At 41.3% G+C, this 14,967-nt stretch overlaps 1 protein-coding gene across 1 annotated transcript in view; it reads right to left on the bottom strand.

Moving 5' to 3' along the window:
- The window catches only part of LOC145404585 (adhesion molecule nephrin-like), an 85,137-nt gene that overhangs the window by 31,819 nt on the left and 38,351 nt on the right, over positions 1-14,967 (bottom strand). The window contains exons 8-9 of the mRNA XM_080276097.1: positions 3,065-3,192; positions 1,409-1,568 (exon numbers count right to left, since the gene is read on the bottom strand). Coding sequence (XP_080132223.1) covers positions 1,409-1,568; positions 3,065-3,192 — 288 coding nt within the window. The remainder of the gene's footprint in view (positions 1-1,408; positions 1,569-3,064; positions 3,193-14,967) is intronic.

Here is a 14,967-nt window from a genome sequence, read left to right as displayed (position 1 = left end):
CCTCCACTCTCTCCAACAGGTCTCCAACTCAGCCACTGCTATGACAATTCAACTCCCGCAAACAAACACAAAGCCTACAACACAGAAGGAAACATGATAAACACCACATCTAACATGTAATACAAACATAGAGCAACTAGATGCTGATGGCCTCCACAATAAAACATCGCATCCTGAAATGTTTGTTCAAAATTATAACATACACACTGCACTTGTACAATTCATGAAGCAAAGCCCAAACGCACACAGAAAACTATAGACATCAGTAACAACTCACACATCTGCACATATAAAACTGGTGGCTTTAAAGGAAGCCTTACCATATGCAGTACAGTACATTCACATATCTACCTTCTCCAAAAACTCAGCACAGACGCAGAACACAATCACTTTTCCAGAATGACATCATGCAGTCACTAATGCTAGATCTGGACACAGACAAAAAATAATTATTTTTAACATTTTCATTCCCTCAGTCACTCCCCACGCCATACCAAGTAATACAGCTCTCAGCTTCTTCCCCTAATACAGCTACACGTGCCTAGCTCTGTAACTGCAGATGATTTAGTGCTTAAAACAATACGTGGCAAGAACACAAAGAAAATAATATTCCAGTATCTCGACATTACATCACAGCTCAGCAAAACTGTAGGTATTGTTGGCTCCACTCCCGACAGTATCATTTACTGTTGTCAATCCTCACTTCCGAAGCGTGAAGCCGAGCGCCAGTGTGATTGTTTCGAAGTATTTCGAAGCGGGAGGGAGAGAGGAGGTGTGTGTCGGTGTAGGTGTTTGTTTATGGTGGAGAATGTATGCTGACTGGGACGAAGGCAACGCTATCAGCTTGACGAGATTCTAGATCAGTGTAATAGTTTGATTATGTTGCTTTAGTTGAGTGCAATCGTCTACCTCTTAAAATATAATCAAGGATCTCATTAGCGAATTACTAGTTTCACCCCTTCCACTTTTATCTATTATTATTAATTATTATTATTATTATTATTATTATTATTAGTAGTAGTAGTAGTAGGATAACAACCACCTTTTGTAAAAGTCGGAGCAACAGTAATAGTTATGGTAGTAGCATTAAATGTGCGATATATGACGAAAAGCGTTATAGCAAAATTTTAAAGACTGGATATCATCTAATGCTTAGGTTGATATACTTTGCACAGCAAAGTTTCATAGAGAACTTATTCTCCCTTCCTCCACAGTCCAACACCTTTTGTTTGCTGGCAGCTGAATAGCTTGGCCAGGCAGTCTAGGATTAAAAAACAACAACAGTAAATATCTTTTTCCTCACGTACTTCTCTTTCTCCATCCTATACATTTTGTTGTAAACTTCCCTTCATAATTCCTAATATTCATCTTGATCCATTTCTTTCCCCCCCTCTCCTTCAGTACTCACAGTTGACGGTGAGGTTGAGTGGTATACTGTGCGCGTCGCCCTCCACATTAGAAGCTGCACAGGTATAAGGCCCTGCCTGGTGCCTGGTGATGCCCCGCAGTGCCAGGCTGTTCCCGCTCACCACCACGCCCTCGTCTGGGGAGTGTACCAGGGGACGCTTCTGTGGGGGCACGACCATAGGGATACGTTGGTGGCTTGGCAAAGAGGGGAGGTAAAGTTAGTAGGATGGAAGGGAAAGGACTGGGATGTTTGAGAAAGGAAGAGATGTGGAGGTAATCTGTGATGTGAGAGAAAAAATTTGGAAGGAAAGTGAATGTGAAGAGCTGAGTTAAATGAGACGCAAGAGTAAGGGATAGAGAAGAGACGTTTGGTTAGAATGAGGGTGGAAATGATGGGCAAGTATGCCTATGGAAGAGAGGAAATCTGGAGATTAAACGACTACAAAGGAGTAGAAAGGAGTACAAAGGAAAGCAAACATCAACAGACCTACTGGTCCTTTAGTGGCTGTTTGGTAAATAATAAATAATATAATTAACAAAACTACAAATAACAAAACTATAAATAACAACTCGATAATATAAAAAACAAAACTTTTCTATCAGTTAAAGTCAAAAATAGGAAAGCAGGAAGGCTCTCCCCAACCCACCAAGCCTTCCAGCCGAAGCCGACTGGTAGAGGTAATCACTGTATGAGGATATAGCAGATTAAGAATACAAGAGCTTGGTGCAAAAAAAAAAAAAAAAAAGAAAGAAAGAAAGAAATTACAGTATAACACTGAGGGAGCGATAAAGGCGCCAATTAAGGTGAGGTAGGTAGGAAGGGTAAAAACTGTGGGAGAATTTATCAGACTAAAATGCAAGCTAAGGGGAAAGCGGAGGTGAGAATGTTTAGTGAGGAAGGAGGACCAGGCCTCATGAAAAGGGAAACGCGCGAAAAGGCTGGGACGTTAGCATGAGTGGAGGTGGGGAGGTCAGCGTAATGGTAATTGGTCAATAAATTCAGGGCTCTGTAATATGTTCTTTATTCAAAAAACCAATTTCAGTGCATCTGAACCTATTCGTATTTCTTCTGGGTTACTGAAAGTTGCAAGGGCACATGCTTTCTATAAATTTTCACGATACTCTAACCTCAATTTTATTTCTGGAGGACTTTGAAGCACATATGGGTGATGAAATAAAAAATAAAAAACAAAGATGCTACTGCTGCACAACTGGAGAGGAAACTGTCCATCCATTCATCCGTCATCCACTCCACTACTGGACCGTTTTTTACCAGAGTGTAGGGAGGCAGGGATAAACTAGACAGGCAAGATGACTAAGAAGTGACCAGTGGCTCACCCCAGAGGCCACTACTTGAGTTGTTAAGTCCAACCAAGCCATGGACAAAACAGCAATTGACACAGTAACGTAGCCAATGGTAATATGACACAGATAAAAAAACACTAACTACGCTATATATATATATATATATATATATATATATATATATATATATATATATATATATATATATATATATATATATATATATATATATATATATATATATATATATATATATATATATATATATATATATATATATATATGCACGTATATGGCACACACACACACACACACACACACACACATCACTACAATCACAACGACGACTGACCTTCCTGAACCATGAAATCTTGTACGTGGGAGGGTTGGAGTCCACATTGCAGTTGAAATAGACGTCCTCGCCCTCTCGCACCACAGATGATACCCCTCGTCCTAGTTCCAGCGACACTACAGGAGGGTCTGGTGGGACAAGGGATATGAGAGAGAGAGAGAGAGAGAGAGAGAGAGAGAGAGAGAGAGAGAGAGAGAGAGAGAGAGAGAGAATGTGATGTGGTGGGGTGTAGCAGAGAGGAAGGAATATCATCATTATACTGGTAGTTTATCCCACCTAAAGATGTCGAAAGTAGGATGCATGAGAAGGAAGGAAAAAATACGAACTTGGGAAAAAGGCCACAAGATGCTCGATAAAATGGGCCACACATTCATTCACACACCACTCAAGCCACTTGAATCCTGGCTTTACCACACAGGTCTATCTGTTACACATCTCGAGAAGAGACAGGGGAAGTATAGCGGAAAGAAGCAAGAGGAAAGCACAGGAAAATAATGAAACTGACTGGGGTGGTGATGCTGGATAACCGAAACAATGAATGGGTAGAATGAGACTGCTTCATGATCGCTCACTGATGTTGCTTACTTTTCAACAGATAAACAAGTGCGAAGGTTGGAAGAGACTGGAAAAAGATGAGAGCTGGTCTGATATAAGAAGCATTACAAAGAGTGGAACTGTTAGTGGCGTAAGGATGGGAAGAAAAGAGAGAAACAGAAATATACATGTTGGTTATACGAACATGGTGGTTAGAGGGTTGCAGGACCAGAGGAGACAAATAATAATATCAATGAAAGCAGAAATATATGAGATGTGGCTGAAGAAAAACGAAGAACAGGAAAAGGGGATCACTTATGATGAAAAATAGAAATGTGTGAGGACAAAAGAGAAAGAGAGAGAGAGAGAACTGGTAACAAACACAAAAACTTAGCGGGCAATGAACAGTTTGCTAACATAGACTTTGCGGGAGGAAAATAGCGAAGACTTAAACCCATAAGCAGATTACTGAGGGTGAAGAAGGAAATGTAAACGCCCCCCCCTCCCCTCTCTCTCTCTCTCTCTCTCTCTCTCTCTCTCTCTCTATTTCCTTCATATTTACCCTCAGTGTCTCTCTGCCACACTCACAACCTCTCCGTCCCCGAACTCCTCACCATTCATTTCCATTTCCACCCAGATATCTCTCTTCGTCTCACCCTCTTCCATTCAGCCGTAGTGGTAACTAACCTTAAGTTCTTACGCGTGCGCGAGTATTATATTTCACTCGACGTGTGTTTGTGTCTGCATGAACATCAAAGATATAGTGAAAAAGAAAAAGAGGTAACTGTGCAAATGAAGTGCAAAGGAGAATGGCACAGGTACGAGTAAGGAACGTTGCAGGTGTTATGAAAGTTTTGGAATAAAACAGAGAGTGGCAGCTGCAATATAACTTGCATGAAGATGAGTTATTATCCACATTAATATACGGATGTGAGATTGGTTTAGCATGAAAATGAAAAGTCAAAAATTAGAGTGGTGGAGCTGGGATTCTTTGAAAAACGTCTGTGGAATGCATAAAGTGGGAATGCCGGGAAAAAATGTTATTCGTAAAATGCATAAAGTAAGGAATAAATTGGACATTAGAGTTGAAAAGAGTGTCCGTAGATGGTATGATCATAATATGGTGTCAAAGGGCATAGATAGGGGAGTGAACTAGGTAACAGCGAGTGAGTCTTAAGGAGGAAGGAGGTCTGGCAAGCCTAAATGAGGGTGAATGGATACTCGTATTGTAGCGCACGCGGGTGTGTGTGTGTGTGTGTGTGTGTGTGTGTGTGTGTGTGTGTGTGTGTGTGTGTGTGTGTGTGTGTGTGTGTGTGTGTGTGTGTGTGTGTGTGTGTGTGTGTGTGTGTGTGTGTGTGTGTGTGTGTGTGTGTGTGTGTGTGTGTGTGTGTGTGTGTGTGTGTGTGTGTGTGTGTGTGTGTGTGTGTGTGTGTGTGTGTGTGTGTGTGTGTGTGTGTGTGTGTGTGTGTGTGTGTGTGTGTGTGTGTGTGTGTGTGTGTGTGTGTGTGTGTGTGTGTGTGTGTGTGTGTGTGTGTGTGTGTGTGTGTGTGTGTGTGTGTGTGTGTGTGTGTGTGTGTGTGTGTGTGTGTGTGTGTGTGTGTGTGTGTGTGTGTGTGTGTGTGTGTGTGTGTGTGTGTGTGTGTGTGTGTGTGTGTGTGTGTGTGTGTGTGTGTGTGTGTGTGTGTGTGTGTGTGTGTGTGTGTGTGTGTGTGTGTGTGTGTGTGTGTGTGTGTGTGTGTGTGTGTGTGTGTGTGTGTGTGTGTGTGTGTGTGTGTGTGTGTGTGTGTGTGTGTGTGTGTGTGTGTGTGTGTGTGTGTGTGTGTGTGTGTGTGTGTGTGTGTGTGTGTGTGTGTGTGTGTGTGTGTGTGTGTGTGTGTGTGTGTGTGTGTGTGTGTGTGTGTGTGTGTGTGTGTGTGTGTGTGTGTGTGTGTGTGTGTGTGTGTGTGTGTGTGTGTGTGTGTGTGTGTGTGTGTGTGTGTGTGTGTGTGTGTGTGTGTGTGTGTGTGTGTGTGTGTGTGTGTGTGTGTGTGTGTGTGTGTGTGTGTGTGTGTGTGTGTGTGTGTGTGTGTGTGTGTGTGTGTGTGTGTGTGTGTGTGTGTGTGTGTGTGTGTGTGTGTGTGTGTGTGTGTGTGTGTGTGTGTGTGTGTGTGTGTGTGTGTGTGTGTGTGTGTGTGTGTGTGTGTGTGTGTGTGTGTGTGTGTGTGTGTGTGTGTGTGTGTGTGTGTGTGTGTGTGTGTGTGTGTGTGTGTGTGTGTGTGTGTGTGTGTGTGTGTGTGTGTGTGTGTGTGTGTGTGTGTGTGTGTTTGTGTGTGTGTGTGTGTGTGTGTGTGTGTGTGTGTGTGTGTGTGTGTGTGTGTGTGTGTGTGTGTGTGTGTGTGTGTGTGTGTGTGTGTGTGTGTGTGTGTGTGTGTGTGTGTGTGTGTGTGCGTGCGTCCGTGCGTGCGTGCGTGTGTGTGTGTGTGTGTGTGTGTGTGTGTGTGTGTGTGAATATAATTACTAAGAGAAATTAAAATTACTCAGAATGTTAAAACGAATTTAACCAAGTGTGGTGGACGTGCTGAGGGTCAGCCAAAGATCTGACCTATCGTGTTTGAGAACAAAAGACCAAAAGTCCAGATCACAGGGCTAGGTTAAAAGTTTTCACCGAGCCAGACAAACTGAAATAGTGTTTATCCCCCCCCCCCCAAAAAAAAAGCGGTGTCCAGAACAATCAGAGAAAGGTCAAGGTCACAGGGCAAGGTCAAAATTCGTTCCTTAGGTCTGCTTGTGTGTGAACAAAGTAAAAAACTTTCATCGAGCAGAACAAACTTCAAGTGTTTATCCAAAAACAAAAAAAGAAAAAAAGAAAAAAAGAACGGTGTCCAGAACAATCAGACAAAGGTCAAAGTCACAAGACAAGGTCAAACTTCGTTCTTTAGGTCTGCGTGTGTGAGAACAAAGTAACTAAAGTAGTTTTGAAAATATCTGGGTCAGATTTAGAGGAAATGTTAGGTTGCAGATAGCAGGTTTACCTTTTTTTTTTTTTTTTTTTTTTTTCACCAGTAGGTCCAAGATCGAAATATCATGACAAAGTCAGCCAAAACAATTTTTATCCGATTTAGACCAAGCATTGTGGAAGGGTTCAGGGTAAACCAAGGATGAAGGGATTTAGTTTTACGAACAATCAGTCTGACGTCAAGGTCACAAGGAACGGTCAGATATCAGGTCATACTGAAATGTCATCGCAAATAGTTTCGATTTGATTTGGACCAAAGTTGGTGGAAGTTTCAAGGGGAAAGGCAAAAATAAAATGGTTCAGTTTTGAAAGCACTCGAACGAAGGTCAAGGTCACAGGTTAAAGTCAAATGTCCAGCCCTTAAGCCAGTTGGTGGGTGCGGGTATTCCACTTTCATGAGTACTCTTTGTTTTCTCCTTTTCTTTCCTTATTTTATGCCTAGTTATCTCCCTTTTTTCATCTCTCCCTCATATTTTCAGAGTCTCTTCTACCTCTAACCGCTCCACTGCATTTACGTCATTTTTATTGTAGACTTGCTATTACTAGAGAGTTTTATTTAGTTTAAAAGAGACTTTCTAAACTGGATGGGTCGGTAGAGAGATGGTTTGCAATCCTAATGGACCAAGGTTCGAATCCTGGCTGAAGTAGGGAACAGTAAGGAGAGAGAGAGAGAGAGAGAAAGAGAGAGAGAGAGAGAGATGGAAATACTATAAAAAATGTGTTGTATCATTAAGAGTACTGATAAGGCATAGGGATGTGAGCATGGTAGTTAAAAAAAATAAGAAGAAGAAGTCGGTGTATGACAGTAATGTGATCCCCTCTCTAACGTATGGATGTGAAGCTTGGACCTTGCTGGAGGGACATAGGTTAACAGTGAGACCAGTGGAAATGGCTGTCGGAAGAGAGAATGTGAAGTTACATGGAAGGACAAATAAGTAAAGAAGAAAGAGAAAGGAGTGCTGTGCTCTTCGTGTGGATGCATTCAAAAGTATGAGGAAAAATACTCAAATGATTTGGCCACGTGTAGATGATGAAGAATAAGGGACTGACAAGGAGTGTGAATTAGTGAGGTGGAAGGATATGGTGGAGAGGTGTATGAGAGAAGGGGGTGTGAACTGGAGTACGGACAGCTAAATGGCAAAGGACAAGGTTTTTTTAGAGGCGACTCGTTTGAGGGTCCTTACTGGATTCAGGCGTTTGATAAAGAGATTGAGAGTTATACCAAATTTTTATCACAAACACAGCTGAATAAATTCACATCATATTAACTATAAACATCATGTAATCCTTGACAAAGTAGTAATGAAACTGTCATCGAAAAGGAAATGATATTCACATAAAAAAGTAAGACCCAATTTTGAAAATGGCACAAAAAACCGAAAGTACTACTATGCAAAACTGAAGTGGAATGAGAGTGGTACAACTAGGACCACGACGATCTTAAACAAAATTTAAATAAACTCGGAGGAAGTGGAGTGAAAAATGTAGGAAGGACTGGGGTATAAGTGGGGTTAGTCGAATCAGATGTACACAGGAGATAAAGTAGAGACAGATCAACAAAATAAAGATTACTTAATTTTTACCAGGAAGATACAAGATATAAGATAAATTTCTGCTTACATTTCCTTTCTTTACTACGAAGGCTTTACATCTGTTGAATAATTGTTTGACTTTAAGCAGATAATATACAATAGCAGTTAAGTAAAAACGCAACACCAGTTAATAAAGCTTGCAAGTTAAAAAAAGAACATAGGAAAGTAAATTTACCACACAAGAAACGACAACAAACCTTTCAATCTGCTAACAATCAAAGCCTGATTTCTATAAAATACTGTCAGCCACAAGTGAAGCAACATGAGTGGAGAAAAGTTTCTTGGATTTTTGTGGCTCTGTTAATTTCATCATGACGCAACTCGGGAAGGGAGGCAGGATGAGAAGATAAAGATAGAGAGTTAAAAAAGAGTGGTGTTGAAATCTGAGAGAGAGAGAGAGAGAGAGAGAGAGAGAGAGAGAGAGAGAGAGAGAGAGAGAGAGAGAGAGAGAGAGAGAGAAACACAAGATTGCTAATAAACCCCACCGTAAAGAGACCCTGATATTACCGTCGCTAAGGAGCTGATTGATGCTGATTACACCAACCATTATGGCCACACTCAGGCTCTACACAGGGCAAGCTGCTCTGGATTTAGTCTGCTTCTTTAACACCATATGATGCTTCAGTGTCATTACTACTACAACTACTACTGCTACTACTACTACTTTCTCTCTCTCTCTCTCTCTCTCTCTCTCTCTCTCCGGCCGTCTCCGTCTTTCCCACAAACAGATTCTCTTCAGTCCTTACAGTCTGCTCCTCAGAGAATGTGCTGAAGATGCAGAAGTTATTGAGGAGAGAAGTGAACCTGACACAGACACGAGAGACGTAAAAAGGAAAAGAACGAAAGGGTCAGAGAAAGAGAGAAAGGGCCAGAGAAAGAGAGAAAGGGTCAGAGAAAGAGAGAAAGGGTCAGAGAAAGAGAGAAAGAGGGGAAATGACAAAGAAAAAAAAATGGAGGGGCTGGAGTTAGTTGGAGGAAAGACCGAGGAAAAACACATGATTTATATGGCGAGGGAAGGAGAACGAAAAATAAATATAGGAGGGGACGCTCAAAATTTAGCACAAAAATATAAGTATGAAGCGTGGAAAGGTAGAAGGGCCATGATGAGAAGGTAGAGGAAAACAGAAGCTAGATATTAAGAAATGAGATATTAATAGGCTGAGAAAACGAAATTAAAAATGGGAAGATAAAAGAGGGAAGATGAAGGTGGGTGAGAAGGAAAAAGTGGAAGGGATGGATGAGGAAAAAGAGGAAAGGAAAACGTTAAGATTGAGTGCATTAAGTGGTACGAAAAGGTAACTTGTATGTTTATGAGAGAGAGAGAGAGAGAGAGAGAGAGAGAGAGAGAGAGAGAGAGAGAGAGAGAGAGAGAGAGAGAGAGAGAGAGAGAGATAATACTAAATGAAGAACTGTCAGAGCACCGTGAGTACTCGGACGGCATAGGGATGTGATCATGGAAATAAAAATACTGTAAACAGGTTGGTGTATAACAGTATTGTGATCCCCAGTCTAACGTATGGAAGTTAATCTTGAGGGATACAAGTTAAAAGTAGGACCAGTGGAAATGGGTAATGGAAAGGAAAACGTGAAGGTACGTGGAAAGGCAGATGGGCAAATAAGAAAGAGTATGATTGCTGTATTGTTGGTGTGGATGTGTTTAAAAGTATTTGGAAAAATACTCTTGAATGGTTTAATCATGTGCAGAGGATGAAGAATGAGGAAGTGACGAGGAGAGTGAGTGTGTAATTTGGAGGGATGGGGTGGAATGGTATATGAGTGAAGGGGGTGTGTGATGGAGAACAGGGAACCAGATGACAGAAGACAGGCTAATTTGAAGGCGACCCGATGTGGCTACCCATTACGGGATTCAGGCCATTTGTGAGAGATAGATCGACCAGATTTTAATCACGAACATAGTACAATATATGTACATCAAGCAAACCATAAATAACCCTGGAATCCTTAAAAAGTCACTAATGAAATTCTCATAAAAAATTAAATGATATTCACATAAAAACTGTGGATTTAAATTTAAAAATGGTACAGAAAAACGTAAAGTACTATGCAAATCAGTAGTACAACGAGTGGCACAACTAGGACAGAGAGGAGCATGAGTAAAATTTATGTTAGTTTGAAGAATGTGGAGAGCAAAACATAGGAATCACAGAGTTATAAGTGTGGTTTGTAAAACCAGATGTAAAAAGGAGATAAAGCCAATGAAATCAAGGTTAAAACTGTTACCAGGAAGATTTTTGGCATTTGAGGGGAATTTCTGCTTACCTTTCAGTCCTCTCGCTGCTAAGGCTGTACATTAGTTGAAAAATTGTCTGACATCATGTTGGCTGATATGTCATAACAGTTAAGGAAGAAAAAACAACCAGTCGAAAAGTGAAATAGACGAAGAGTGAATGTAAAAAAAAAATAATAATACAAAAAAACAAATTTATCAGACAGAATGCGACAACAAACCTTCCAACCTGCTGACAATAAAAGACTGATTACTTTATAAAATACTTCATAAAATACTGCCAGTCTAAAAAGATGTAAGAAGTGTATTTTTTGGGTGTGTGGTTTTGTTAATTTAATCACGACGCATTTAAGAAAAGGAGGCAGGGAGTGAAGATAAAGACAAGGAGGCTGAAAATGGGTTGAACTGTGTGTGTGTGTGTGTGTGTGTGTGTGTGTGAGAGAGAGAGAGAGAGAGACGTACACAGGGCAGCTAATAGAGTTTCTTGTAAAAACAACTCCATGATTACCGTCACTAACGAGCTGATTGATGCTGATTACAACAACCGCTGTGGCCACACTCAGGCTCTGACGAAGTTTAGCTGCTTTAGATACACACACACACACACACACACACACACACACACACACACACACACACACACACACACACACACACACACACACACACACACACACACACACACAGAGATAGATACATACATGCAAAGATAGATGCGGACATACAGATATACATACAGGTAGATTTAGATATATAATATTATCCGAAGTCTGTAACACTACACTGCAGGGAATAGACCTTTCTCAGACGCATCCGTATGGTTTTGTTTTAGAGGGATAACAGCCAGTATTACCCATCCTGGCTGTCATATGACTCAAGTGGGGGGAGAGCATTTTGTCTGACTGTTACTAGTAGTTGGACTGCTACTAGGTCTGCTGATACAGTATGTCGATGCAGTACTCAAGTCTCTCACCATGGTAGCCCTCCACGATCACGCTCGTCTTCACTCTCGATTGGCAACCACAGCCACTAAGTTCCCAACCTTTTTAGCACTGCGCCCCCCTTTGGTCAGGACTGTATTAATGATGCCCCCCCCCACCGCACCCTCCGACGCCTAAACAACGATGTTTTTATCTGTTCCATATGGATGCTTAAGATGCTAGATGGCAACTCTACTTGTGGTTGCTCGAAATCACGGTTGTGAAGTTTTCCTATCAAAGTTTCTTATCCATACATATCTTTGGGATTACCCTGTATGGATCTGAATGACCTAGCCCTATGTCGGACTTTGACTACCCCACGCCCCCCCTAGCGATCTCAAATGCCCCCCTAGGGGGGCGTTATTAGTAGTGTACAGCGCACCCACAGTGCAAGTGCTTGCTTTACTATTAATGTGGGTGCTCTGTACATTGTCGTTTATTTGTGAGCAGTGACATTTCTTTTACAAGTTTATATACAAAATAATGTAATTAATTATTTTTTAGAGATCTGTGTATTTTAAATCTAGCCTCTACTTGTTTTAATCAATTCTGTTTTCATTATTAAACATTGTTTTTGTATCTCCTTGTTTCAGTGTTGTCCTGATGATGCCTCTCTGAAAATGAAACGTTGAATAATAAAATAACGAATTTCGGCAACCTGCTGTATGAACATCAACCCCCCCCCCCTTTTGTGTGTGTGTAATTCACCGGGTCGGTCAGGATCACCTGATGGTCGTGATCGTCAGCTTTTACCCTCCCGGAAGGGAGCTGAGAGCTCATATAGTCCGATCTAAGGGCAAGGCTGTGACCTTCACACACGCACACACCCTTCCCCTTGCTCTAGGGGGACAGTAACCAACCACTTCGTCAGTGAAACTTTTCGCAACCTGAGCGAGGCGCGAACTCCCGTCTACCGGATGGCAAGCGAGAACGTTACCACTGCACCAGCGAGCGGTGTGTGTGTGTGTGTGTGTGTGTGTGTGTGTGTGTGTCCAGCTCTGGACATACGCGTCACAGCCTGCTCCCAAGGCCCAGTTGTCCTCCTACATATCATACACCTCTACATGTCACCAGTACTGTATTATGAAGGACGACTGAAGGCTTGAAAATCAGTAAATCAATAACTGTCAGTATGCTGTCGTGTGTAATACCACCCACCCACCCACACCCACACACACACACGCACCTGTGTTTTAGAGTCGTTTACACATTCTCTCTCTCTCTCTTTCTCTCTCTCTCTCTCTCTCTCTCTCTCTCTCTCTCTTCGGTTCCCCTACTCCTTTCTTCAGAGAGATCATCTTGAATCCTTACATTTGTTCGTCTGAGAAAGTGCTGAAGATGCAAAATGTATTGAGGGGAGAGGTAAATCATAGGACACGAGTCGTAGAAAAGAGGAAAGGAAGTGAAAGTAGGAGGAAAAGAGAGGAGGGACCAAATTAAGGAATAAAGATGGAAAACTAGAGGCTAAATTAAGAGAGTGATCAGAAGATAATAGTGTAAAGGAAAACATTAGAACAGGGAGAGAATGATAAAGGAAACCATCATACGGTAGATGTAGATGTTAACTATACTCAGTTTTTATTTTATCGAGGAGAATGTGCACTTAACAGGATGGTGATGACTGGCTGAATAGTGTCTTTGTATCTGAGTTAGTAAATAAGTTTCGAGTCACATTACCGGCAATTATATGAAATACAACGATGTTATTCGGATATGTTGCATTCAACCAGTCATCACCGACATGTCAAGTGCATCTTCGACTTGATAAAAAAAAAAAAATGAGTAAGCCGAGAACAAATTGGACAGGGAATTTGTGTTAAGAAAACAGGAAAAACTAGTGGATGAGAGGGAAACTACTTACCCTTATAATACAATCGAGTTTTTAAATTACGTTATTTTGCGCTAAATATCTGTACTTAGCGTAGGATATAACACTACCACTGACTTAGTGAAAAACAAGCAGCACTGAAGATAGAAGGTTATAAGCGAATGGAACGAAACAATACATAGAGAGCCATACAACAAAAAAACAAAAAAGTGGAAATTTCGGAAAGGAAAGAATGTTCCATGAGAAAAAAAAAAACTAGGACGGAGCTGGAATAAGGATTAAGATAAGAGAAAGCCAACTAAGTTAAAGTAAATGAAAAGTGGTTGACGAGAAAGAGTTGCAAGGGGTGAAATGAACGGAAAATGCGGGACGTGAATGAAAGGAGGAAAGAGAAAGAGGGAAAAAATAAATTATGAAAGAAAGAGCACATTGGATATGGAGAGGGGGTAAGACAATAAAGAATGTGAACAGATGAAGAGAGGCAACAGAAAAGGAATCAGGAGGGACAGGAAGAAATAAATGATGAGAGAAGGATTGGAAAGGTAGAAATAAGGAAACATATTACCTGCATGAGAGAGAGAGAGAGAGAGAGAGAGAGAGAGAGAGAGAGAGAGAGAGAGAGAGAGAGAGAGAGAGAGAGAGAGAGAGAGAGAGAGAGAGCAAATGCAGGGCAGCTAATAAAGTTAACTGCACAAGAATCCCATAATTACCGTCACTAACGAGTTGATTACAAAGCCTGAATAACCACACTCAGGCCCTGACCAAGTTTGGCAGCTCTTGATTGCTTTTTTTGTTTATTTTTTTATGTATTAAGCTTCAGGGGACTTTTACTTTCTCCCTCTCCCTCTCTCTCTCTCTCTCTCTCTCTCTCTCTCTCTCTCTCTCTCTCTCTCTCTCTCTCTCTCTCTCTCTCTCTCTCTCTCTCTCTCTTCCAATAAGCCTTATTCAGCTCTTACATTTCGCATCTCGTGGAATATGCTGAAGATGCAAAAGGTATTGAAAGGAAATGTTAATCAGAGTGGAACACGAGAGACGTAGAGAAGAAAGGAAAGGAAGTAAAGTTATACAAAAGAGAGAAATAGTGAGTCTGAAATATGGAGTTATGAAAAAATGGGGCACTAGAGAGAGACTGAGGACAAAAAGAGAGTTACAGAAGAGTGTAAGAGATCACGGGAGAGAAGGGAGAGACGGGAGGAAGAGGAAAACTGGGGAACCATGAGATATAGTAACTTAAGACATGAAAAAGAAATGGGAAGATAAGGAAAACAACCAAGGAAACTAGCATAAGATTACAGAAAAAGGAGCAAAGAGGGTTACATGATTTGCCCATTTCATACACTGTCATTTGCTCGCTTGGTCTCATGTCATACTATTTTTTTTGGGGGGGAAGGGGGGAGACAGATTCCATTCACTGAAAGGGTTAAGATGAGGAAAAACGAAAAACGCAGAAAGAGATGGAAAAAATGGATGCTCGAGGAATTGAACAAAATCAGACGCAAAATGTAAGGGCTGAAGATGGCTTACTGGAGAGAGAGAGAGAGAGAGAGAGAGAGAGAGAGAGAGAGAGAGAGAGAGAGAGAGAGAGAGAGAGAGAGAGAGAGAGAGAGAATGTAAAAGCCTCCTGAAGCACAATATGTATATATAAAAAAGAAAAAACAATCAAGAGCTGCTAAACTTGGCCAGAGCTGGAGTGTGGTTATTCTGGCTCAGTAATTAACTCATTAGT

This window comes from Coenobita brevimanus, chromosome 64, assembly GCF_032717465.1.
Source record: "Coenobita brevimanus isolate Jiangsu-jjx chromosome 64, ASM3271746v2, whole genome shotgun sequence".
Classification (NCBI taxonomy): domain Eukaryota; kingdom Metazoa; phylum Arthropoda; class Malacostraca; order Decapoda; family Coenobitidae; genus Coenobita; species Coenobita brevimanus.
The sequence above is the reverse complement of the archived record's forward strand: the minus strand, read 5'-3'. Positions and strand labels throughout refer to the sequence as shown.